Source organism: Conger conger, chromosome 15, assembly GCF_963514075.1.
Source record: "Conger conger chromosome 15, fConCon1.1, whole genome shotgun sequence".
NCBI classification, from domain to species: domain Eukaryota; kingdom Metazoa; phylum Chordata; class Actinopteri; order Anguilliformes; family Congridae; genus Conger; species Conger conger.
The window spans coordinates 20,347,388-20,374,871 of NC_083774.1; the positions used below are offsets into that span (position 1 = coordinate 20,347,388).

At 40.1% G+C, this 27,484-nt stretch overlaps 1 protein-coding gene across 1 annotated transcript in view; it reads right to left on the minus strand.

Moving 5' to 3' along the window:
* Nucleotides 1-27,484, minus strand: part of LOC133111067 (neural-cadherin-like) — a 95,362-nt gene that overhangs the window by 41,697 nt on the left and 26,181 nt on the right. The window contains exons 10-20 of the mRNA XM_061221227.1: nt 26,287-26,457; nt 25,633-25,805; nt 24,450-24,617; nt 21,619-21,868; nt 16,942-17,069; nt 13,631-13,817; nt 12,294-12,437; nt 10,528-10,811; nt 5,857-7,471; nt 5,280-5,373; nt 3,456-3,640 (exon numbers count right to left, since the gene is read on the minus strand). Coding sequence (XP_061077211.1) covers nt 3,456-3,640; nt 5,280-5,373; nt 5,857-7,471; nt 10,528-10,811; nt 12,294-12,437; nt 13,631-13,817; nt 16,942-17,069; nt 21,619-21,868; nt 24,450-24,617; nt 25,633-25,805; nt 26,287-26,457 — 3,399 coding nt within the window. The remainder of the gene's footprint in view (nt 1-3,455; nt 3,641-5,279; nt 5,374-5,856; nt 7,472-10,527; nt 10,812-12,293; nt 12,438-13,630; nt 13,818-16,941; nt 17,070-21,618; nt 21,869-24,449; nt 24,618-25,632; nt 25,806-26,286; nt 26,458-27,484) is intronic.

The following is a 27,484-nucleotide window of genomic DNA, read 5'->3' on the forward strand; positions in this document are numbered from 1 at the left end:
GTCCTTGAAGAAACAGTAACGTGATTTTAAAGACTTCATATTGATGCGAGTAGGTGATTCAAGGGCAAGGGCTATGAACTATATGTTTCACCTCTTAATCGATTTCAGAAGTTAAAAAAACCCTCTTCCTAATCTCTTTAATAGAATTTATAGACTTATATCATCTTACAGCCTTGTACATTGATTCTGTAAATTGGGGTTTTGAATTATCAAGAAGGCCATCAGTAATATTATAAGTTGAACTTTTCACGATCTTTCAAATTCAGCATGAACAATATGAAGTAGCTCCAAAAGCAAAATAGCTTAAAAATAAAATAAATGTGGTTATGGCTTAAAGGACATGAAGAATGGGCTTTTAAATCCAAGGTATATACTTATTTTTCACCCTATTTAAACTATTCTGTAAAATGTCAGCTTTAAAGAATAAAGTTTGACATATATACAAAGTTGCATATGCATTTGATATGCAGTTTGTTTAGCATACTGCATAAATACTCCCACATTTCCCAAATATATCAAGCATGTTGCCTCAATGTGCAATGTGCAAGTATGTACATCAAGCATCAAGTCATGCAAAGCTAAAACATATTTTTTGTACTTTAGTGGCATTTAACAGACATATAACAGACACACTGTCCAGGGTGACTTGCAACAGAAACAAAAAGGCCACAACCTCAAGATTGACAGCACAGAAAGATGAGCAAACTGACTGACAATGTGTCAATTAGCCTGTTTAGCATGAAATTGTTTGGGGCCGGCTGTTATCGCAATAGCAAAGAATGTTATCGCTTTCCAAAGGGACAGAATATCAGGAGTTACAAGCTGTAATTTGATATTCCTTATTTCAAGTTTCGAGGAAGTGGAACATTATGAAATTGAACGAACAATATTTATTGGTTTCCAGTACTGATTTTTCCACAGGCAAACCCTTTTTAAACATAAGCCCAAAAACATACCAAAAACCAAATGGTTAGTGCTCTTGAACCTAAATATAACTAATCCAAAATCACAGAAGCTCAAACACAGTCCCCCCCCGCCCCAAAATCCTTTTTTAATTTGAAAATATTGTAATACCACCGACGATGAGTATTCTGCATTGTACTCGAGGCTGTATGTCGAGGCAGGTTTCCAGAAAGGCCATTACAATAATGTTGTGGGTCTTTAGAGGTGTAAAATATTATATGCTGGTGGAAGCAGTGTGCTGAAATTAGGGATGGAATGTCTACCAGTTTCAGAATATATCTCTGTAAAATACACTGAAGATAATTACACTGCCACATAAATTATCACTGCAAACACAATGACACCTTAAAAAGGTCCAAATATAATCCAGCAGGAACAAAAGTAGGCCAACAGTCTTTTCATTTTCATTGGGTATTTTATTTTGCATAGCAAGAAGAATCTACTTTTCCGTATCGACCCCACTCTCAACAGTCAGTTAACGTAGCAAAGAATGGAGGGGGACCACTGAACTCTAGACTGGCCAGCCAATGTCTAACTGACTAGCTAGCTTTCCTAACAGCACCTTGGCAGAAGGTCATGAGGCTGAGATGCTGGAACTATTTCCACCAACAAAAAAAGATAAGTCCGACATATGAAAATATTTCAAATATGAAGAAAAAAAAATGCAGAGAGAAAATTGAAAGAAGATTACCCTGTCTGCTGAATATACCACAAAAAGGATGCTGCTACCGCAAAAATGTCAGCTGCTACTAATATTAGCAGTCTTTGTAATGTTGGCTTGGTTCAAAAAAGTTCTGCAACAAACTGGTAGGCAATGCCATATTGGGACTAGATTTTGCTGATATGTGGTGAAATTATTTCAGTATGTTCTTGAAGATTTTCAGCATATTTTAACTTTACTGCAAAAGATAATACTGTAAATCAAGATAATTTTAGCCAGGATAATCATAGCATTACATTTTCATACTCTCACATCCCTAGCCGGGATATTCTCCCTTTCCCCCCTCCCTCTGATCCTCCTGCTCCCCCTCCCTCTCCTCCATATCCTTGCTCTCCCCTTGCCACCTCTGGGAGCAGCAGATCTCGAAGATTGGAGAAAAAGCAACAAGCCATCTAGTCTATCATTAGCCATCTAATTTACTAATCCATTGATTGAGGTTTGAGTCAAATACCTCAGCCCCATCAACATGTCAAACACATCCCATGATTTCGCATGCCACATTCATTATTGAAAAGCAGCTGAACTCTCCATTTATGAATGTATTGAATAATAATAAATATATTTTTCGAAAATATTTAGGTGCTCAGTGATGTAAAATGAGAGCAAGTCCTTCACTGAACATATCCTCTGCAGTGAATTCAAGGTTGTTTTCACCATCTTCCACAGAAATATTCACTGACGCTAACGATTTCTTCCAAAGCCTCCAAATGAGTCTTCTGTTTCGACTTAGGCATTGCAAAATAAATATTTTGTACTTTTCAAGTGTAAAATCTCAAGAACCTTCTGGGGTAACGTTCTCAGCACATGTACAATATGTTTTTATGCAACCCTAACAACCTATAGGCAGTTGGAATCATAATTTAATTCACATAAATACTTTAGTCATCACTATAATAGACTTCCATTGTCTAGCTGTGTACTGGGGAGGATTTATGTTGTCCATGTTGAGTCATTGCTTAAGCAGGCAGGTCCCATTGGGTATACTGAGAGACTTCTTGGCCAGAACTGGTCTGAGAACATTCCGGTAGGGGCTCATCTCATTCCAGAGAGTGTATAAAAACGGAAATAACAACATGCCCTACGAAGACCATATTGTCAATGTGTACGCCACAGAGAAATGAACAATCACAATCATTCTTCTAGAGAATTGCCAAGTAAAGAGTAGATGTTCTATCAATGTTTCTCCAAGGTAATGGGACTAAAACTATTCTGGGTTTAGTTTGCAGATACCACCGCAATTTGTGTCAGCTGTGGATTTCAAAAAGCATAAAAGGTAAGAATACCCAAGCCTGTTTTGTGTCCACACATTACGCAAGTAAGGAACCATTGTGACTATAATATTGAGATCATAAAATAGTTCATAGAGATAGAAACAACAGTTTTACTAAAACAGTATATTTTGTGACCAGATTGTTTAAAAAATTGACCATAAAAAAGGCAAGGTATGCAGATAAACGGTCCATATTGTGCCAGGGTTAAACCAGGAAATATGGGGATCACACTCACCCGCTCTTAATTTCCAGTGTACTTACAGGCAAGTATATAAAAACAATATACCTGAAACGTATACTCTATAATGCAGACCATTACAGGATATACATAATTTTGCAGTCAAGAAGCAGGCTCTATAGAAGACTAAAACTGAGGGGCAGATACTCATGGAAGGATGAAGAGACTATTTTCAGATGCAATCTTGCTCTCTTTGTGTGACTACAGGTATAGGTCAACACTTTCATTGGTGAATCTGAATGTGGGGGCAGGACAAACGCACTTGCTAGGCGGAGCGAGCCGGAACTGTAGATGTCGTCGTCGAGCAGTTCCTGAACGTGCACGGTCACACCGGACACAACGTCTGGCCAAACGCCATCGGAAACATGGACCTTCAGCTTGTAGATGCCGGGCGGAGTGTTTTCCTTGATAATCAGAAAGCCTGTCCTTTTATTTAGAATGAAGTAGCTGTGAGAGAGGAGAGAGAAGATACTAGATTATGATGGAACAATTTACTATGATTCCAATTTATTTTTTTCATACAGTGCTTTTGAAAGTGCAGTGTAAGAATACCCAATGGTGCAATACAAAACCAGATTCCAAAGCTCCCAGCTTCAAATGTATGCAATACTGCCAATGTGTAGAGAACATCTATTCATCAATGCAGGAATTCTTTTCTTAATAAATCAATAATAAATCTGTCTGTTTTTCAGTAAATGAACACCACTTACCTGACTATAGATAGCACTTGCCTCCATGCATTATCACTTTGCTATTCATATTATGTTGGTTTTATAAAGGTATTTTATAATTACTTGGCTATATCAAAAGGCTGACAGGTGTCACATTATCATTGTAGCATAAGCTCATGAATGACAGCTGAAGACTGTTTTCTTGAGCCACTCGACATGGCATGCTTTGCAGTAGTCAAATCACAGGGTGCAATGAACCAGTACACAGTCGGTGTGCTGCATGCAGCTGATTGGCCAAGATACAACAATTTATGGGAACTACCTGCAAACAGTGGGCTGGGAATGGAGTTTATCCAGCCATGTTTTATTGAGCATATTATTGACTGAATCAGCACCACAGAATATTCCCTCTTTCACTGCCCCAATAGTAGTCCTGCCTGCATGAAATCATGACTAATCAGAAGAAACAGTGCATCAGTTTTTTTGCAAAGCACATCCCCGAAATTAGACCGATATAATTCATACCGTATAGGCATGAGAAGTTTATCAGGCTTGTATACAATGAACCTGACTGAATTTGAGTCCATGTGTCAGTCCCGCAAGGCAGCTGATTTTTATGGTTGAACCTTAAAATATTGGCTTCAAGCCTTTTCCTTGAGCATTTTGTTTCTGGCTAGCAATGCAGCGTACGTAGTGATATGCATATACAATCCATGACATCAGCCATTTTCTCAAGAGAGTCAATTAATTAATTAATGTTCATATAATGACATAGTATGGTCATTGGAGTTGGTTTCTCACTGTTTTACAACTTAGTGTCAATGTGGTAGGTTAGTTGAGAAGTTGTCATTTCAGTCTACATGCCCAAGCTGCCTTTCTTTGACTATATATTCCTCCTTTAAACCCTCATCTTGTGTCTATTATTAATCACTCTGGTTAAGAGCGTTTGCTACAGTATATGGCACGAAAATAAATTATACTTGCAGAAACAATTGTAGCAATGGAAATGTAATATGTACCCTGTTGATATATTTTGTATTTATATGCTATGGAAAATCCTGATGTTAGCCATCTTTGTGAATGCTTTACTTGTATTAAGGAAGGCATTTGTTCAAGTATGGAGAATATTTTCTTTTTTTAAGTTTCTGTGAAACCGTCAGCAGCACAGACTTAAGAATTGGCCTTTGGGTTTCAACTTCTGTGACACGCTTGAGATGTTCAGAGGAAAGTAGATGTTGATGCTGGTGCAGACCTTGAGAGGCATTTCAAGGGCTTATCTTAAACAGACTGTCAGCTTTAGTCATCTCTCAGCTGCCTTTCAGGTGAAGAACAGAAGCACTGCTGGCTCCCTGAAATATTGCTAAGTTTTGAACCTCTCCCAAGAGCGCCATTCTAAAAGAAAAAAAAACTCTTACTTGGGCACATGTCCTGCGAAGGCATACGTTTTATTGTCCCAGTCATCTGGGTCTGGAGCATAAACCTTCCCCAGGACTGCTGTTGGCATCCTTCCTGTTGAGGGAGAAAAGGGATATTGATTCTCTTTTGTGAGGTGTTGGATCAAGGTGTTAAGCCTCTTTATTTTTTTTCCCCCATCCTAGTTTACAGCAGCAAGTCTTTTTCACAAGTTTGATGTCCTGCAAGAACCAATAACTGTTTCACCACACATCAGAGACGAGAGTGCAGAGAATCACTTTCTGGAGAGCTTTTAAGGGTTGAGAAAAACATTATCACATCACAGAGAAAAAGGGCTTTTGGACCAAAAGGCTGAATTTGTTTCCGAGAACGAAGCTTCACCACTCACACCTCAACACATTCAGCAATCAGCAGCTCTGTACATCCATTAAATAAAGACTACAACATTTCTCCTGCAACTGGAAATGACAGTGGTTTTACTAAGTGGAAATTAATCAGGACAAAATGAACAAATGGCTGACACATTATTGCACCATACAGATGAGCTCTTCAAAAGCAAGGCTATAGGAGTGACCTCACCTCTGTGGCTGTTGATGAAGATCTCCTTCTCCCCGGCCTGGTGGGCATGGTCATTCTCATCGCCGATAGTGATCGTGAGAGTATTGGTGACGCTTTTGGGAGGGTGGCCACTGTCCCTTGTGATAATGGGCAGAAGGAACTCCTTCTGCTTTTCACGGTCAAACGTGCGCAGGGCAGTGATGGTGGCTGTGTTGTTGCCATTGTCCTGCAGGAAAAAGCTGCCACCATCGTAGTATTCGGCGGGTGTGGTGAAGGAGAAGGGAGGCCCGTTTTCGGCAGAGTCTCGATCCACCACATGCAACAGCGTGGAAGTCTGGTTGAGATGTATGATCTGAGGACCCGGAATGTTCTCCCACACTACGGGCATGTAGGCCATTTCAAACTCTGGCCCATTGTCATTGACATCCAGCAAACTCAGCTGAACCGTGACACTCCCCGTCTGCGCTGGACTCCCGTGATCAGTTGCCAAGATGACCAAGTAATGCTGTGCTGCTCTTTCTCTGTCCAATGGACTCGCCACACTGACCACGCCGGTCTGATCCACTGAGAAGAGTTTGAACTGGTCAGATTCTGATAAGATGCTGTATGTGACTTCCTGGTTCAGACCAGAATCTGAGTCGCTGGCAACCACCTTAGCGATGCTGGTGCCTACAGGGATATCCTCAGGCATGGGTGTGAGAGCATAGAAGTGTGGGATGAAGACCGGAGCATGGTCATTGTAGTCTTCCACCTCAATGACACAATGGATTATGCTGAAAAAGTCCAGGTCCTCAACCTTTATGGTGAGATTGAACCACTGTTCACTGGACTTCTCGAAATCCAGCCTCTTCTTTAGCTGAAGTGTCCCGCGCTGCTCCTGCCTGTGACTAACCATGTAGAATTTCTGCTCCTGGTCCCCTCCTACGATGCTGAAGGTTAGCTGGGCATTCTCCCCAATGTCTGCGTCTACGGCTGAGAGCTCCAGCACAGCTGAGTTAATCTCACTGAGCTCTGAGATACGGGCACCACAGGCATTCTCAGTGAACCGGGGAGCATGGTCATTAATATCCATGACCTGGATTGTAGCAGTACCTGTGCCAGTTATGCCTCCTCCATCCTTAGCCTCCACCACCAGTAGGTACTGCTCTACCTTCTCCCGGTCCAAGTTGTCTACTGCCACATAGATAGTGCCAGTGTTGGGGTTGATGCTGAACAAATCAACACCGGCTCCATTTCGAGCATTTCCAACCACCTTGTAGGTGAGCACGGCGTTTTGACCCACGGTAGAGTCATCCAGGTCGGAGGCAGTCATCTCCATGACTGAGGTGTCCGCGGGTGAGTTCTCTGGGACGTTGCCGTTGCAGTTGTCAGGCATGCAGATGAAGACAGGTCCATTGTCATTGATATCCCACACGTTGATGATGACATCGGTGAAGCCAGTTAGCCCCTCCCCTGCCTCATCGGTGGCCAACACCACAAACCTCCAGACTGCCCGCTCCTCACGGTTCAAGGTCTTCTGCGCATAGATCTTCCCCGTCACCTCATCAATGATGAATTCACTCTCTGCTCCCTGACCATGAAGAGAATACCGCAGGGCCTCCTGGTTGGCATCTTTATCTGGGTCAGTTGCTGTTACCTAGGAGATCAAACAGAATGTACCTGGTGTATTTTTTTTGTTTTCTTTTGCAACATTCTTAACTTTTTCTAATCGAGTTCAGTGCTGTTTAATTATTGAAAACTGCTGACTTGGAGCCAGTGCTTTGGGTTCTTGACACGTATACAAGGTGAAGTATGAAAAAATACGAAAGACATATAACAGAAACATTTCTTAGTTTCTTATACACTGAATAAATTTCAGTTCAACATGTAAGTATAAATGTACATTGCAGCATGTAGACATGTTTCCATCTCCATGTGTAATGTTACACCAGCATTTTACTTTCCCATAATGACGAACTCAAAACTATTAGACAAAAGATTTTAGAAATGATTATTATATCAGGCAAATAGAGTACATTAGAATCAAAGACATAATGTGCCCCATATATGGTAAATGGTGTGGGGTAACACAGTAGGATACAAGTATTACATTTGTTTCTGCAGTGTAAAGACTGGGAAGTATAACCGAACAGATAAACTATAATTGTTTACTTGCATCCATCAGAAATAAAGTTTTATTATTGTAGCCACGTCAGTCAACACACTTACCACAGGTACAAACAGTGCCTAACAGTGATAGATATGCTTCATCATTGGGTGTGTTAAAAGTAATTCTCAGAGTGACAGAAAATACCATGATTGTTGCAGCTCATTTTTATAGTCATTGTCATAGTTTATATAATTTCATTAATCCTAAATGAAACAATTTCATTTAATCTTTATTGCTATTTGTATTGGTACCCTTCCAAGCGGCGATGATTCTTAGCACATTTAGCCTAAGTTTACAAGTATTATACTTGAATTATAAATGCATCACCTTGGTGCAAGGCATTTTTCAGTGTGGTTTTTGTCCATTAATTGACCAAAGATGAAGTGTTTAAGGTATCTAACATACTGTAATCAGGGATATGTTGCTTAGAAAAACAGAAGACATGCAAATGGTAGATAATTTACACATGGAAATATGTAGGTTCTGTATGGAACACAATATGTACAGTTAATCGGGTGTAATGCAATTTGAACTTTGTGCACAGGGTAAAATTAATTTTGTTTGGTAGGACAATAACCTGAAATCTCGCGCACAAAATAATGACTGTCATTGGTAATGAATGTCAATGGTAATGATGCATTTCAAGCAATACAGTTAAAATAAATGTACTTCAAGACAAACTGGCAAAAACAAAACCAAATGTAAATTAATTTGAATAGAATGTTGGATTTTTTTATCTTGCTGCAGTGAGAGCCATTAGATTTGCTATGAGATCAGAAACTCAAAATCAAATAGCTGGCTCTACAGCAGTCATTTAAAAAAGGACATAAAAAAAGCAACTACATTTTGTTCAAACGAATTCCCATTTGGCTTTGTTTTTGCCAGCTTAACCTAAAGTACATTTATTTTAACTATTGCTCTAAATGCTTCATTACCAATGACATTCATTGTTTTGTTTCAATGCAGGATTGCAGTATTCATTGCAGGTTGTAATATAACCATTGTAGTAATGCATTTAGACAACTGTACTGGCAAAGTCCAATTAAATTTTGCATGGCCAGGCAGTATCGAGAGGGCACGTTCCAGGGAATTTGAGAAGAGTGCTTTGTTGAATTTTGTCTTTTGTACTGATAATCTAATACTTTAGAAATGTATCACTGAAAATGCTACCTAGAAATGTGTACACTGTGCAATAAAATATCTCATAGTACCTTTAAAGAAAAAATATTTTATATAACTTGAATCTCATCATTATTAAATGGGCTGTCGACATGGCAGCATATTCACAGCCTTGCTGCTGGGTGGAAAACAGCAGGGCTGTGAATATGCTGCCATGTAGATATGCCAGTTATATAAAATATAAATATATATATATATATTCTCTTTTTTCTCTTTTTTTATAAAGATTTCTTTGTTTTGCTGAACCATATTTGTGGATATACACTCGGTAAGCACTTTATTAAGTATTTATTAGACATATTTTTTAGACTTATTGGTCTTCTGCTGCTGTACCCTACCCACTTAAGAGGTTTGATGCGTTGTGTGTTCAGAGAGTCGTAATTTGCGTTACTGTCACCTTCCTGTCAGCTTTCACCAGTCTGGCCCTTCTCCTCTGACCTCTCATTAATAACACGTTTTTGCCCGCAGAACTGCTGCTCACTGGATGTTTTGTGTTTTCGCACCATTTTCTGCAGACTCTTGAGACTGTTGTGCGTGAAAATCACAGGAGATCAGCAGTTTCTGAGATACTCAAACCACCCCATCTGGCACCAACAATCATTCCACGGTCAAAGTCACTTAAAAAACATTTCTTCCCCATTCTAACATTTTGTCTGAACAACAACTGAACTTCATGACCACGTCTGCATACTATTATGCATTTAGTTACTGCCACATGATTGGCTGATTAAATATTTGCATTAATAAGCTGGCGTACAGGTCTACCTAATAAATTGCTCACTGCGTGTACAAGGCTTATAACATCCAAGTAATGAAGATTTGCCACTTTGCTTTCTGATAATGAAGGACCAGTCAGAAAGGTGGACCCCTCCCAGACACCATAGACTAACTGTGCATACTTAAAACCTGATAGGTCCTTTTCATTCATCAATCATGGCAATGAAATGGCCCCGGAAGGGCAGCCTGAATTGGATCTAAATTAAATAAATATTTTCTGATCTGCTCTCAAATTACAAACCCATTTCACACTGAAATTAACTGGTGGAGGAAAACAGACAGACATATTCATAAAAGGTATTCACCAGTAATGGTGTGACCATGGACCATACAAGGCAGGAGGAAGGCCTAATGTACGAAGACCTTTGTGTGTGCTAAAAGAAACCTTTTAGCACACACAAACCAATAATTTGACCAATTATTGGCCCAGGGAGTTGTTTTGCACCAATCTTTGGTTGTGTTATTAGTTTTGCTTGTGCTAAAATGTTTGGCACATATTAAAGGTCTTAGTAAATCAGTGTTTCTGAAAAGGTTTACCGAATATTTGACACAAAATAAGACAACACCATGAGAAGTAAAAGTGGCACCTGTAGCACGAACACGGGTGAGCCGTCCAGCTCCTCCGTCACGCTGCCGTAGTACTCGTTCATGGAGAACACGGGCGGCTCGTCGTTCTTGTTGAGGACGTTGACGATAACCACGGCGTAGTCCTCCCACTTGCCGTCTGACGCCACGACGTGCAGTTTGTACCGTTTGACGTGTTCGTAATCGAGCGGCTGGGCTATGAAAATGGTGCCGACCTCGGGCTCCACGTCGAAGGCGCCCCCCGTGTTCCCCGAGGTGATCTGGTAGCGCAGCTTGGCGTTGGCACCTGCGGTATCACACTAGGTTGAAACCTGCAGCGCTTTAGCACATCAGTTATTCCACTATAATTCTGGAAAACCAAGTGTCAGGAGGTTTTCATTACCAAGTGACAGGTCATTATATTTTACTTCATGCCAGCTTTACATTTAATTAACCAATTTACTGCAGCACAAAATTTCTGGGGGTGGATTCAGAATGGTTAAATTACTGTCACGAGTGTCAAAAGTATGTCTTTATACTTTACATGTTCTATAAAATCATTGCCTATAAAACTTTTCCAACCAATTCTCTAAAATAATTATGCAAAAGCTATGATACACAATCAATACTGATCAGTGTCCATGAACAAGACTATAAAAAACAAGTTTAACCAAACTGTTTTTTTCAGCAGTCCAGGTTTACATCACATTTTGTTTTACTCGTCAATTTGGCAATATACTGTATGCATTGTACCATAACCGAAATCAATGTAGACAATCAATCATTTCTATTCTTAATCCAAATGAGGACTTAATTATAAAAGATCAGAGGTCAACTGAAACTGAACTGAAAAAAAAAAAAAAAATCATCCAATTAAGAAAGGCTCAAATAATGTAGCCAACACATTAATGCAATAAGAAATAAGGAATCCCCAATGTACCACACTTCATAGTTTATTTCTGTCAGCTTCATTATTCTGACTCCTATCAGAGTGTGAGCAGTGGTGTAAACAGACACCACTGATGTCTTCCCTCTGGTTCAACCTGCTATGGCAAAACGGGGCCAAAAAAAATGCAGGAGCTCATATTTCAATTATGAGCACCGAACTATTGGAGACCGCTCTTTCTGAGCTCTGAAACGCCCAGGGGGATGAAGTGAGCTCTCCGGTCCATGTGCTTTATTTAAGAAAGCAGCATGGGGTTGCTCCTAAAGCAAACGTGTTTGCGCAGACAGTAGAGATACAGCTAGTGGGGCTGTAAGCCTCATTCATCTTGGGACAAAATCCTGTATGGGCAGCTCTCATTGTAATGATAAATGCCAGATAATATTGTACAACTTCCTCAATTCCACAAAGACCTTGTTGAGCAAGATCTATTGCCCACCGCTGCAAAGGAAGCTGGTTTGAATAGTTGAATGTGGAGCTTGACAGACAGATATGTTATGTTGCCATGCAAGGCAAGTCAAAATAGAGAGGCGTAATATCTCACTTGGTATCACTGCATAAACATACAGTAGCCTGCAGGGGTAAAGCTGGGTAATGTCCAGTTACAGTAATAAAGACATAGATTCATAAAGATATTCAGTTACAGATATACATTTCATTGACCAGTGGGCCTGACTGGGGGTATATGTATGGCAATATATATGTATGTAATTGAGACTAGATGAGCCTTCTTGACTCCTATGGAGAAAATTTAGTTTGGGCATGTGTACTGATCACCTGCAGCCTCTTGCATAGGAATGACACTCATCTCAGGGACTTTCACCTTTCTTACCCTCCACTACATACCTTCATCTTCGTCATTAGCGCTGACAGTGACAAGGGCAAAGCCAACATCCGCGTCCTCATCAACATCGATCTCATAGATGTTCTGAGCAAAGACGGGCTTGTTATCATTCACGTCACTGATAAAAATGCGAACATACGCCGTGTCTGTGGAAAAGATAAGTGAGAGATTAAAAATCCCCCCCGCCCTTATTCTGTCAATTTGCACCCTCCCTCTCTCCCCTTCTCTCTCTCTCTCTCTTTCTTCTCACTCTCCAATATCTCTCAATATCTCCCTACCTCTGGCCCTTTCCTCTCCTCTGTCTCACTCCCGTTCTCTTGCCATGTCTGTCCTTCTCCCTTCTCCTTCTCCATTTTGCTTCTGAAGCCATCAGAAGACAGAAGTGCCAGAAGCCCCCTAGGGTGGGGGTGGCGTGGGCTCCCCTGGTGAAATGTGCTACGTTTGATATGGATATCAAAAAGAACATAATTTGCGATATACTTCGCAAGATGTGATCAATTATTTAAGGCAGTTGTAGAGGGAGCTTACAATTTAGCTCTGTGACAATGTCACCCTACAGGAAAAGACTGCAGCCTTAACTTTTCACAAAACCTGAAATAAAAAATTTAAAAACACACCCATCCTCTCTCAGCCAGAATAATCATATCCAGAATAATCATATCAAGTTCAGAAACGGAAAATGTAGCCTCCCTCACTTTCTGTCAGTGTTCATGGTGGTTTTAAAGTCACAAAATTGCGGAAAGGAAATCTAAAATGAAGTATTGTGAGCAGTTTGCATTTCCTGCCTGAGTACTGTCAGTGACGCATTCCCAATATGCATATGTTAGTAATACTCATTCTATTTTCAGACTTTCCCTTCCTGCTCCACTTCATATGTGTATACGTGACTTTGCCTAATCAATTGCGTAAATATGAGCAAACGTGAGAACAGGCTTCTAAGGATCATTGTAGGTGCTAAGCAGCAAAGCTAATCACAGAGAGAGAGCTTCACCCTTTCATGCCTTCATAGGCACTCCACATTTCATTTTCTATTCACCCTTTTAATATGTGAACAGTGTTTATACACTGGCAAAATATCATAATTAATAAATTAGCTCAAAAAGTGCATTTAACAACCCGTGACAACATCTGCTTTATGAAAAATGCATTTCCGTAAGTATAGCTTTCCCTGCGAGTAAAATCAGGGCATTCCCCCACCCACTCGTAATGAGCCACAACATGGGGAACAGTGTCATCTCCTCCCCTCAGGATGCTGGCCAGAAACACAAAGAAGCCGCAGGGCGTGGCAGAGCGGGCCCATCCACAGCCTCCGGAACCGCCGTGCGAAACTGGCGCTCACCAGAATTGGGCTGTCCGTGTTTCCCCGGCCGGGCCGATTCCCACCCGTCCACAGACTTCACTTCCAAAAGATAGGAGCCCTTCATCTCACGGTCAAACACTGCCTCTGTGTAGATGGTCCCCATCTCTGAGTCAATGCGGAAGAACTGGTAATCCCCACTGCGGTCGTTCAGCAGGGAGTAGGAGATCTGAGGCACAGAGACCGAGCACAAAGTCGACTGACTCCTCTGAAACCAGCAGCGCTCACTCCAGCACACTGCACACATTTTAAGAAATGAAAATGGCTTATCTCGCTAAAGTGGAATTTAAAGAGCGGCATTGCCAATATCATTTTCAAATATCCGATTGATTGAAAATAAAAGAAGGTTGCAATGACTTGGAAATACTTCGGCAACCTCTAGTAACTTACCCATCACTGGAAAAAAAAAGAAGCATTACAAAGTGAATACTGTCAACTGAGCCAATGGCTTTTATTCAACCAAGAAATGTGTAAGTGTGAAATACTTCCAAAACCATTAGAGATAGGTCTGAGAGAGTCTATCTACACACTTATGTATGGGAATGGGCTAAGAGAGACTCATATGTAAATTTCATATCTGGAGGTTGTGCTAAATGACATCAATTATACATTTTAAGCATTTAGCAGATGCTATTGTCAAGAGCAACTAACACGGCTTGCATTCATTTTACCTGAAATCAATCTATACAGCTGATGCAATTCAGGTCAATCCAGGCTAGCTTGCTCAAAGGTACAATGGCAGCACGCCACCTGGAACTACATCTACAATCTTATGCTACGCTGCCGCTGCTAAATGACTCCCGCATAGATGTGTGCTGGATTGGCACTGTTAGCATGAAATGAAATTGAGCACGGTGAAAGCATTTTTTTGGTGTCAACGAGTATTCTCTAGAAACTGTTTCAATTTAATGTAAAACTATCTTCATTAGTGAAGTAAAGCCATAAACAATTAATAAATTAAGGCTATTCAATCATTTGTGAAGTAACTCCATCATTGTGAACCTAAAAGTGTGTAAAAATTCGGATAATTTTGTTCATAAAATGTAAGTTAATGTCTGATCTCTTTACATCTTTGCAGCTGTGAGATAAGCTATTTAGCCTGTAATCACTGAGCAGAGGAAATTTGAATTACATCTAATTTTTCCCAAACCTGAAGAAGAGTTAATGCAGATGCAAAGCTAACAAATTAACATTAACATTTTGCCATTTAGCATATGCTCTTTGCGCAAGTTACAAGTTACAAGAGCATCTAGCAAGGGTAGAATAACAGTGCTGGACAGAAAATGAACTAATTCACAGACAAATACATTCATGGACGTAAGACACAAAAAGACACAAAATTCAATCTCAAATATCATAAAAAGCACATAAGGAACAAAGGCGATTCAGAATGTTTTGAAAGGTCTTAAAAATCACTCTTCAGCAATGGTCAAATTGTCACTGAAAGTGTTAAAAATGGTAATATGAATTAGGGCCATATGGCCATATGAATTAAGAAGAAAAATGTACATATTTAAAATTTAAAATGAATACCGAGGAGGATATGGTCGTTTATTTAGGTTATAGGTTATACATTATACATTATTTAACATTCCCATGGAGAGATTATTCGCTACATTTAAATAATCAAACATTTGAAGCAATTGTATGGTCAAGGGCCTTGCAATGTCAAGACATTGACAAGACATTTTACATTACAGACGTGCCTCACTCAATACATTTAATTGCAAATGAACTGCCTGAACAAACATGGGCCATAAATGAGGCCCATAAACAGTCTACTTCGAGCTGCTTTTTGTTCAGCATAATCCTCAAACACCTTGTTACCAATTGAATTTTATCTATTCTATTTTATTTAATCAAAACAAGATGACTTAAGTGAGTGTAATTACACCCATTTGAATCAAAATCTTACAATGTCCTTTAAAAAACCATGAATCTTGGGGGTTGTACCCAGACGTCCACACACTCACCACAGAGCATATTAGACTGAAAAGACATTCGCAAAGAAGTGTAAAGGGTATTTATGTCAATTAAACATTGAAGTGTCAACATTTTTCGACAGCCTCTCAGCCTACAAACGACTGCCATTCTAATAGAGAGGGATTACTGTGAATCACAGCTTGATGAGACCTAATTATATTTACCAAACCTAGCGCCTCCTCATTGAGGCTGTAATTTGTGACATTTTGAAAAGCAGGTGTAATACTCGCAATAACTTGCGAGAGCACAAACTGAAAGGAAATGCTCTACACCTGAGTACTTTGACCAGGGTTTATAAATATGGAGGTCATAGGCAAAAAGCATTTTGCTCAACAACATTTTTAAAACCACCTGTGCTCAGGTGCAGCAGCTTTAATTCGACCAGTAATGTAGAATACTGTCTACTTATTGATATTTCATACACTGCACTGCATCTAGCACCATCCTTACAGACACCTGTTCTTGGTAATTGTGATAGCGCGTCATATTGCTTTGATTTACAGGGATAGGGAGTATGACAAGAAGGTATATATAGGTATTATATTATGTGCAGTTTTTATATAAATATCAATATAATACAGCTCTCTTTTTAAAACATGCACACACACTTGCTTTTAACCCATCACCAGCAGACTGGTATAACCAGCCACCGTTTCTGAGACTATGAGCAGGAAAGACTAACAGGAAAGTGTTAAACAGAAGAGATGTACCCTTAAGACATTTGAAAACATTGTAATCGCTAAACAAATTCATAGTGAATTCATATTCACAGCTAACTGGATTTACATTAACATGTATGCTCATGTTCATACTTGAAGCACACTAAGAATTATGTAAATTAACCATGCATTTTTTTTTTTCCCCACTGAAGAGACTTGATTTAGTGGACCTAAAAATATATTATAATGTACATTATCATTACACCACTATCAGCTATCCTCACTTTTCCACCTATTCTGAATCATGCCTTGCTGCAAAACTGTTAAGAGGAGCTCAGAATTCGTTAAGTGATAGTTAGCAGCATGTCTTAATCCACATAATTAAGTTTTGTAAAAACTTACAATACACGAGAAGCAGAGCACAAAGCATTTGTCGCAAGAGCTGCTGTTATTTTAGGTTTCTACTTTTAATAAGTCCAGCCTTTTAGTGTGAGATACACGGCACAAAGCAGATTTAATGTTTTATATCACAACGACATGCAGTAAATTGTAATTGTGTAAGCGCCAGTAGAAAACCACTAACAGCTAACAGCTAACAGTGAAAGAGAATGCACTCGGAATGACGGCAGCCATATTAAACTGCACACAGACCTTCCCATTGATCCCCAGGTCCAGGTCATTAGCAGACACCTGGAGGACCACGGCGCCCACTTCTGCCCCTTCCGTCACCGCTGCCTCGTAGATGGAGGAAGTGAAGAAGGGGACATTATCGTTGACATCTGGGGAAGGAAAATGAAGAAAAGAATAGAGGTTATCTGCACAAACCTATGTTTTTAAATGCTGTAGGTGGGACTGATGTACATGTATATATATATATATAATTTTCTTTTTTTAAGCAGAGGCGCCCTTTGCGATTGCAATCTATACCACAGGCAGTCTCCCTACTCTGACTCTCCAATCCTTCCCCCAAGTCTGCGATTGAGACTTCACCCTCCAAATATAATCAATATTCATACTGACGATAAAACAAACATTTTCTAAAAAATGTATGTAACACTATCCACAGTATCACATCCAAGGCAATCCAAAATCATTACCCTGGTGCTTTAAATGGCCAGATAGCGAACAAGTTTGTGTATAGCTAGGAAGAGAAAAGTTAAAAACTTTCTCTGATGTACCGCTCTGTACAGGACTGTTTTTGTACTCGCAGGTTTCCACATTTCATTAAGTTCCCGCATCTTGGGCCTGCCCAAACCTATCGCATCTGATCCACACTTACACATGCACTGCGCCTGCTGAAACTATTCCTGATCCCAGTACCCTGAATGCAGATGGGTTATCTGCCATTTGTACTAATAATAATGCAAAACAGCTATGATACTTTCATATATTCAGAGAGACCATTCATCACATCACCCAAATAACATCTGGCATCTGTCTGGAACTTAGGTCTGCAGTTTATTTTGTAATTATCAATGATACTTTGGAGGAATTTATATGCTGTTTGAATCCGGCAGAATATCATTTCGCACACCTTGTTCTCTGTAAAAGTCTCCCGCTCTGTATGATTTGCACAAATGTACAAAGGGTTTCCTGGTGTGTGCCTGAAGGAGAACAGAAACTGGGCTTGGAATCTCATCAGTCCAAATCCATCAACCTGCAGTCTCTTCCCCATCTAACGCTCACTCTGCTCCAGAGTGGGCCAATGTGACGGGGGGCCAAAACACCCAGCAGAGATTTTAGTTGGTTTCCCATCCAATAATCCCTCTCTCCTAAAATATGCCTCACATGTCGCTCCTGGGTGATGAATGTCTCTCTGCATGTCCGTATCTGTATTCTGGTTCAAATGTGTTGCTTATTGTAATACATTTTTAAAATGTTCTTGCTTAAAACAAAAAACTAGATATTGCACTTCTGCCATAGTATAATTGAACTAATTGAATTCTAAAACAAACAGCACACCAAACTCTCCATGTGGTGTGGTGGAACATTCTATACGCACTTGCTAACAGTTGATCATATATGGACCTTTTAGGCACTCAATTTAAACAACCCAGTTCCACATTTCATATTGCTTGTATTTTGCAAACAATCAACTTTTCCTGAAAGCCATGTAAAAACAACACATAGCTGCCAAAAAAGAAGCTGAATGGTTGAAGCCTTTTGAAAAAGACAGATCTTTTCCCTATTCAGTTTTTGAACAAGACAACTTGTTAAATGAAGAAATGATTGTCTTTTCTCCAGGGTTTTCAGCAAAAAAAAATATTTTTGCTTGAACTGACATCTGTGTATCACCTGACATTTCTTCACTCAAGCTAGAAAACCTGGCTTGAACACCCTGATCCTGAAACTATATTGTATAACAACCTTAAGTATTTTGGGAACACAGTGCCTGCAAAGATGCACAAATTGACATACACTGGGCCACTCTCATTCCAACAGAGGCAAGAGCATAAACGAGAGTGCAAGGCACACCTAATAGAAAAAGACAAAAGAATGAGCTTAGAATATACTATGAAGTCCTCCACAGCATCCCTGTTGCCATGGGTACGGCAACTCCCCCACAACTATTATGATCATTAAACCCCTTACACCAAATTGCTTTAGATGACTTTTACCTTCAAACCAATCCACAGACAGCCATAGACAAGGATTATAGAAATTAACATAACATAACACTGCCCACAGTTTACACATTTTCTTTCATCATATAATCACACTTCAGCCTAATGTTGCATGTCCCAGAGAGACATCCTAATAAAAAGCATACATAAATATAATATAAATAATTGCAAAACATACTATTAATCGTAACCTCAACTACTGACATTTGTGGATTCCATTGAAGGAATGACATGACAAAAAAACTTTTGCCCGGTGTGCAACTGCAGCGAACTGCAACCGCAAGTCTGCTGCATCTTAGCCTGTTGCGCCACCGCAGCCCTTGACATGACAAAATTACTGGAGATGACTGAGATAAAGGTGAAGTCTTCCTGCTGTAGCAATTACTGTAATACCACTGCATTGTACAGACTGTAATGTATAGATTTTTTATGGAGCTTAATATGCATATGCCACACAGTGTGCGTATGTATCATTTCCATATTTCCCAACGCACACATTTACTTTTATTTGGCATTATAAACAGCCTTTATGATATCTGTTCTTCTCATAGGCATATACATTAACTGAGTAAGAGTGTGCACGCAGGTGCAGATGTTTAGAAGTATGTACTCCATCTCTGAGGTTGTTTTTGTGTTTGACTTAGAAACCAGACCTCTTTTATGGCTACGAGTGCTCGAAAGGCTTTCACAATTATACTGCTGCAGACATCAATAGCGTGAAGGACATCTCATAGTAATCCTGGACTATAGAGAGAGTTCTACCACAAATATTATGGCAAAATATCCTTTATATTTTTATTTGTATAACCGTATACTGGAAATATGATTCAATTATTCGAGCAAAAATCATAACTTCTGAATATGCAGATCTGGATTGTGTTTACTGTATATACTGTTCTGACAGAAATCAATGTCATTACTGCTTCAAAATATTTGAAAAAATTTAATTTCTTAATAAACCTAGAAAGGTATCTTAAAGTAAGTTTCAGCTTTCCATTTCACATCAAAATTAATCAGCTCCCCGCCCACACGTACCCTTGGGACTCAGAAATAAGCCACTAAATTAGCATGGTTCCAGGGCTCTTCAAAGCCCTAATGTATTACTTCTGATACAGGAGCAACAGTTAGCCAACCTTAAGCTTTAGCTGACCCATAGCGTCCTTCCTCAACTGTTTGCCACACAAACAAACTCCCCGTGCTGCAGTCCAGAGATCCAAAAGATACCTTCTGATGTTGACGCTTCTACACCTGCCTCCAAATCCTCCTCCCTGTCCTTAATTCTCACTTCTGGCCCTGGAATGCCAGAGTCCTCCTTAGGCCGAGATTTTCTGCATTAAACGCCCACCACCCGCTGTTCAGCGACAGCAAAGCTGCTGTAACCCATTAACCGGCGGAAGAGCCTGGTTCTTTATCGTTTTACTGCAAGTCAACTGCGCAAATTCATAATCTCCTGCATCCCCCGAACCGTTTGCGAGATAATTAATACAGAGACTCCTGCTGACAGGCCTGCCTTTGATCCACAATCTACACACATTCCATCTAGTTTAGCGCACATTTAAACCTGTGCACTTCCAATTGCTTTTGTTTGGTTATGCATGTCACATTAAGTTCTGCTATCATCTTCGGTTGTAGTCTACATATTTGACAACAACTGGCTGTCGCTTTTGCACTAACACTACATAAAAACTACTGAACCAATTTGGAGAGATGGTGGTGCAGCAGAATTATTTATCTGAAAGAGGCATATGCAATTTTAAACCCATCATTAATAATTCATATTTCACATAATGAACACAATATGTATAAAATAAGCTGATCCTTTGCTTTCTCAATAAAATGGATTACTGAAAGAATTTAATTTTATAAAAATACGTCCTGGTCCATTTTAACCCCTTTCGACCCGGCATCCATTGCAATGGACATCACATGTTTGGTGTTTTTTTCTTTGTTAATAAGTGATTTACATAACAGTCTTCTGATTGGTTATTTAATAGACCCTAACTAATAAAATCAGATGCAAGTGGTTAACAATTCACACAGAAGTGAAGCATGGCGCCAGTACCTCAGAGTCATCAAATAAAGCAACTTTCATCACAGCCTAATAGATATTTTTAAGATTTGATGTGTTAAACATAATATGCAAAGACTGAAATTATTTTAAGCATTATTTGTTTACTAGCATAACAAGGTCATTGTCTATTGCAATGGACATCAGGTCTGAAGTGATGTACCAGTAACTGTTGTCCTTCATATTGGACACCAGACTGAAAGAGATTTAATCTGAAATCTATTTATATTGGCAAAATTAAGTTTTGACACAAAAAACAATGCATTGGCAATGTACAAAACGTTAATATTTGTCGGAAAAGTTATGGTGCAAAGCAATAGTGGTCCTGAAACTACTGGCAAATGGAAATTTGTCAGACATTCAAATCTTTGGATAGTATGGATGAGAATGACAATGAATGTGTACCCCTGACAGCTAATATTTAACAACCAGTGTGAATATAAATAATCTAAATGACTAATAGAAATATAGCTGGATACATAGACAGATAGGTACTCAGAAAATAAAATAAATAAAGAGTTGCCTTCTTTGAGCGTAATTTCTACACGTAATATGAGTAAAAACAAGATTCAGGTCTTAAAGGACACATGCCCCATTAAATGAACCGTTGCCCTTTGCCGTACAGTCACGCCGTACCTGTCACATTGATATAGACGGTGGTGAACGCGGCCAGGGGGACGGCAGCCACATTCTGGGCGCGGACCCTCAGCATGAAGTTGCGGGTGGTCTCGTAGTCCAGCGGCTCGGCCACCAGAATGGAGGCGGTGCCGTCCTCGCGGTTGGGCGTGAGGTAGAAGCGCACGGGCATGTTGGTTTCTGGAACCATCCCGTCCTCCAGGTTGTACGTGACTCTGGGGTCGCCCAAGGGGGAGGTGGCCTTAATCGTCTGAGCAGCACAACAAACAGAGCGAAGCGCCGTTACACTCGGTTGCATCACGCTATTCTGAACGTTCACGGCGACGCAGCGAGCTCCATCACTTATGCGGATCAGAGTGAAATAAACATTTTTATTCCACATCGTTTCCGGCGGCATCGCCTCTTTTCCGCAGCGCATTAAAACACACATTCATGCGCCGGATCAATCAGAACTCACCGAGCCCCGCTGCACTCATTCAGTGAAATAAGCATTTACATGCCTTTAATAGCTCATTAAAGATCAGGAAGTTCATAAAATTAATTTCCAGCGCATTCATTAAAAGATTCTTTAAATTATCCACAGACAAAGACTGTCACGCTCCTGCACTAACAGCTTGAAGTAAAATGTTTTTTTTTTAAATATTTTAGCAAAAATATAAGCTATGGTTGAGAACGTGGTCCGTGGGGGAGATGAGCAGCGTTAAAGGACACATCCAGTTTCAGAGAATGGAGAGGCTCAAGCCACAGGACGGACGGACGGACAGACAGGAGCTATCCCAGGGTGCAGTACAAACAGCAGACAGGGACCGTGACAGAGCCCCAGAGGCACTTCTCATAGGGCCATGACAGCCTGATTGTTAGTACTAGTCATACATTGAGACTCATCACAGCACCATGGGAGAATTACCTATAGAGTGAGTGTGAGTATCTCCTGCGCTGGTCGCTGGAGTATTTCATAGTGACAGGCTGAGCACAGGGAAATCATGTAGAATGATCACTGAAGTCATTGTGATCGTGTTGAGGCGCACCATTTTGAAGTACTGTTGAAGCAGTCTTAGCATCAACAGAAGCCGTGCATTTTAATGTGTTTACCTGACATTGGAGCTAGTGGCATTATCCTCATTAATTTACCAATAGCATACACCCTTGCTTTTAATGACATGGCATGTACAGCTACTACGTGGATAGTCTTTGACAGCCGCTTTATTACTCCTGCCATTTGGAGAAATAAACAACAATTAAAAACTGTAATGAACAGTAAGTAAAGTCAACTGAATGTTTGAGCTATTTAATTATAGGAAAGCAGTATGCTAAAGGAACAACATACGAACACCTCATGTTACTGAAGAACAGCAATATATGACAACCTCATTTTACTGTGATACAGCAACATAATAAAGGCTTGTGCGTGAGTGTGTGTGTATGTATGCGTGAATGTGTGTGTGTGCATGTGTATATATTTGTTTGTGTGTTTCTGTTTGCGTGTGTGTGTGTATATATGCGTTTGTGTGTTTCTGTTTGTGTGTGTGTGTGTGTGTGTATATATATATTTGTTTGTGTTTCTGTTTGCGTGTGTGTGTATATATGCGTTTGTGTATTTCGGTTTGTGTGTGTGTGTGTGTGTGTGTGTATATATATTTGTTTGTGTGTGTGTGTGTGTGTGTGTGTGTGTGTGTGTGGGTATATATATATTTGTTTGTGTTTCTGTTTGCATGTGTGTGTATGTGTGTGTGTGTGTGTTTGTGCTGACTAAGGCTGGGGTCTTTAACACACGCAGTGTCACACCGCCTGATGGCCGCGGGCACAAAGGAACGCCTGAAGCACTCCTGAGCAGGAAGACCCACACACATGCAGCTAAACCCAACACTAAGCAATGGCATATGTGCTGCTCTAGGATTACTCCGCGATTTTCAATCCTGCCTTTAGGACAGAGGTTGCCTTTAGGGACCCTAAAGATACACTTTCAGAGAGCGATGAATTGCTGATGTTTGCGCATTACCTTGCAGTTGAGATACCTTTTAGGGGATAGCTAGGAGGTTTCATTATGCTAATCAATGTAAATATGCAGCCAATTTATGAACACTTTCCATTCATCTGATACACCTGTAATACAAACAAAAAGAAGGCCTGTACATGTTTCTGGAATGCCAAGTTGGGTTTTCACCAGAACTTTTCTTAAGAATAAAAGTTAAGAAGAATTAAAGAAAGGTTTTTTTGAATGAGGCCTATTGTGTGTACATTAACCGGATGCTTAATATATACTTCATGAGATAAATGTCATACCCAACAGCGTGCATGGCATAATGTAAGAATGTCTCACTCAATAAGAAAATAAATGGAAAAAGTGGGGGGGGGGGGGGGGATAATTTGGGCCAATTCAATTTCAATTTGTCAATTCAGGAAATTAACTGAAAATCAATACACAAGTGTCAAAGTTCAATTGTACTTTTAAACAAATGAAAATCATTCCCTTAATTGAATGAATTAAAGTTAAACTTTAACCTTTACTGCTCTCAGATATAATGCACAGAATGAATGCCATGAAAGGGTCCCATACACACCACAATGGGAGTGTCCCTCTCCCATTGTGTGCATGTGTGTGTGAAGGTAGGTGTGTGTGTGTGTGTATGTGTGTGTGTGTGTGCGTGTAGGTGTGTGTGTGAGTGTGTGTAGGTGTGTGTGTGTGTGTGTGTGTGAGTGTGTGTAGGTGTGTGTGTGTGTGTGTGTGTGTGTGTGTGTGCGTGTAGGTGTGTGTGTGTGTGTATGTATATGCATGTGAGTGTATGTATGTGTGTGTGTGTGTGTGTGTGTGTGTGTATATACATACGCACCACAATGGGAGTGTCCCTCATGGTGTTCTCTGGGATGACCACGCTGTAGTTGTCTCTCTCCCACTGTGGAGGCTGGTTCTTCACGTTGGTGATGGTGACTGCCAGCTCCACCGTGCTGCTGCGGTTCCCCCCGTCGGTGGCGATGATCTCCCGCGTGATGTAGGACCTCTGGAGTCAGCCAATGACAAAACACCATCACTGACACCAGTCACTCAATATAACATCTGCTTTACCTTTATAATTATTTTCAATGGGTTAAAATGCCATGCCTTTATCTGTGCTGGATACCTCACTGTTTTTAGATGGGCAGGATCCTATTTTGACATGCTTCCAAAAAAATGGAATGTCACTCATTTTCTTCTCTGCCAATTGCATGAAAATAGAGGTGGGGTTTGATTTTGTCTAGGTTCCGTTGTAAACAAAGATGGAGGTGAAATTGGCAGCCACTTACACCCACCCGCATACGATTTCACAAAAGTTGTTTTGTGTTTCAACTCCTTTTGTCTCTCACTCCCCAAAATAACAAGGCAAAAAAAAAAAAACGAACAACACATCAAACCTTATGGTGAAATCAGTTCACTAACGTTGTTAATATCGTTAAGAACTTTCACAAAGCGAGCAAAGTGTGGTTGCCTAGCGACCGCAAAAAAAAAAAGATGGGTCCAGGCTTTCTGCAGAGTAGGCTTCATAAAATCATACATGAGCAGCTCAGGTTTTCAAGCTGATGAAATGCTTTGGTGGATTCAGCCCCTAAGATTTGTGATCAATAGTAGGTATACTAATAAAGTAGATAAGTTAAGCTTACACATATTTGTACCACCATTTCAAAATGCTAAATCTTGTGACTAAATACATCAGACTACCTTTGCCTGACTTCACCTTTGTGAACTGCCTGGCATAGATCAAGTTCAAAAGCCAATGAGCCGCACACACCCATTCTGATCTAACGCTGAACTAAGAGATGAGCTGGTTGAAGTCTAAACAGCAGAGACGGCATTTTGATAAAGGTCTTTCATGTTACTGTATACTGTCACGTTAAATTAGAACACGCTGTTCTAAACATATGCCTACTTATTACAGGACGATGAACATAACCTTACACATTAATATAGACCGTGGTGGGAGAAAGGTTTGCCATCACACCTCATTAATTGATTAAGCAGGCAGCTATAAGCACAGTCACCTGAGAAATGGGCTGATTGACATAGACCCAGCCGGTGATGGGGTTGACTCTGAGGTACTCCGGCTGCTCCGTTGACATTGAGTAAGTGATGGCTGCATTGGAGCTGTAGTCATCATCATGTGCTGCCACGCGGAGGAAGCTGGTGCCAATCATAGTGTCCTCCCGCAGAAAGTCTGTGGGAAATCAGCAATTCAAATTACCCTTTGGAACAGACATAGGGGAGAATTTATGACATTGTATTAATACAGATATCCACGGAGAACACAAATGGATACAATCACTACCCGGAAAACACACACACCCACACACACACACACACACAAGCATACCGGGAGACAGATGAAAAATAACTGGTATGCACAATAACAGAGCACACACAGTAAAGTAGAAAGTAATAAAAATATACAAACAAATAATATACAAACTAAAGCAGACATACATTTATAGTAAGTGACTGACACACATGCCCACGCACACATGCGCGCACACACACACACACACACACACACATACACACATACACACATACACACACACACACAGGCTCTGTACAGGAAAACATGCAGTGACTGCATTATATTGTATGTCGCTCTGGATAAGAGCGTCTGCCAAATGGCTATAATGTAATGTAATGTAATGTAATGACAGACTCACACTCATAGCGCTGGTTCTCAAACTTGGGGCTATTGTCGTTCTCATCTAGAATAAGGATGTTGAGCTGGCAGATCCCGATCAGGGGTTCTGCGGCTTGGTCCGTGGCCGTTACCGTGACAGCATACTCCCTTTGCTTCTCCCGGTCGAACGTCCTGGCTGTGACGATCACACCTGGAAAAGGAAGGTTTGTCACAGTGTCACTATCATCCCACGGTAGCAAGCTACAGTAGAACACTGTCATAATGCCCAATCTAAGAACACAAGCAAATCAAGCCCTGCTGTGTGATTCTGACTGAGGGTACTTTCAGCCCAAAGGCCTGAAATGACAATGCACGTCAAAGCTACTTAAAATGTCTATCAGTTTACGGATTTGCAGCCATGATTTAAGTTCTTTTTAAAAACCTACCAATAACCAGTTCCGACTAGTTTGGTCTAGTTTTAACTTGTATATATGTGGTGATGTGTTAAACATGAGATGGTGTTTTAGTATATTCATGGTATTATTATGACTGATACATTTCACTAATGAGGGCAATATGCAAATGTCTCTCATGAATGTATTTGCTTTCCTGACTAAAATGCGCATCATGCAATTAAACTGCAAAAAAACAATTAACAACATCTTGCAGAGTACATGTAATGAAGGTGTCAATAAGTGAATTCACATTCAATGTTCTTTGCATAAAACTGATCTTTTTCAGCATAATTGCATTTAATTTAAGTATCAGGTTTATCAGGTTTCTAACATGTATTCATCTCAACATTGCCACATTTTGAAAGGTTATGAGAAAAAAGGTAATTTAGCTGAACTTTAAAATGCCTCACACTTCCAGTAACATTATGAATTTGAGTGAGAAAGTTGAAATGATTAATTCATTCAGTGTTGCTTAACCATAAGCCTCTGTCTCTGAACTGGCAACATGAGTGATTGCATTATTAATTAGTAAGACAACAACAGAAACATACATTGTTTATTAACCATCTTAGCTAAGCTGAGCTCATATAATTCCTCATGTTCTTACTTCAAAAACTTCAGTAGCGTTACCTTTACCCCCAAAAAAGTGTAATTTGATTGGACAAAAGTCTTAAGCATTTTTACAGGCTAAACTTGATTTGTACTGGATTTATTTGTCCGTGGTGTCTTACCTAAAGACAGCACATGGGCTATGCTGATCCATACAAGTACCCTAGCCTGCTG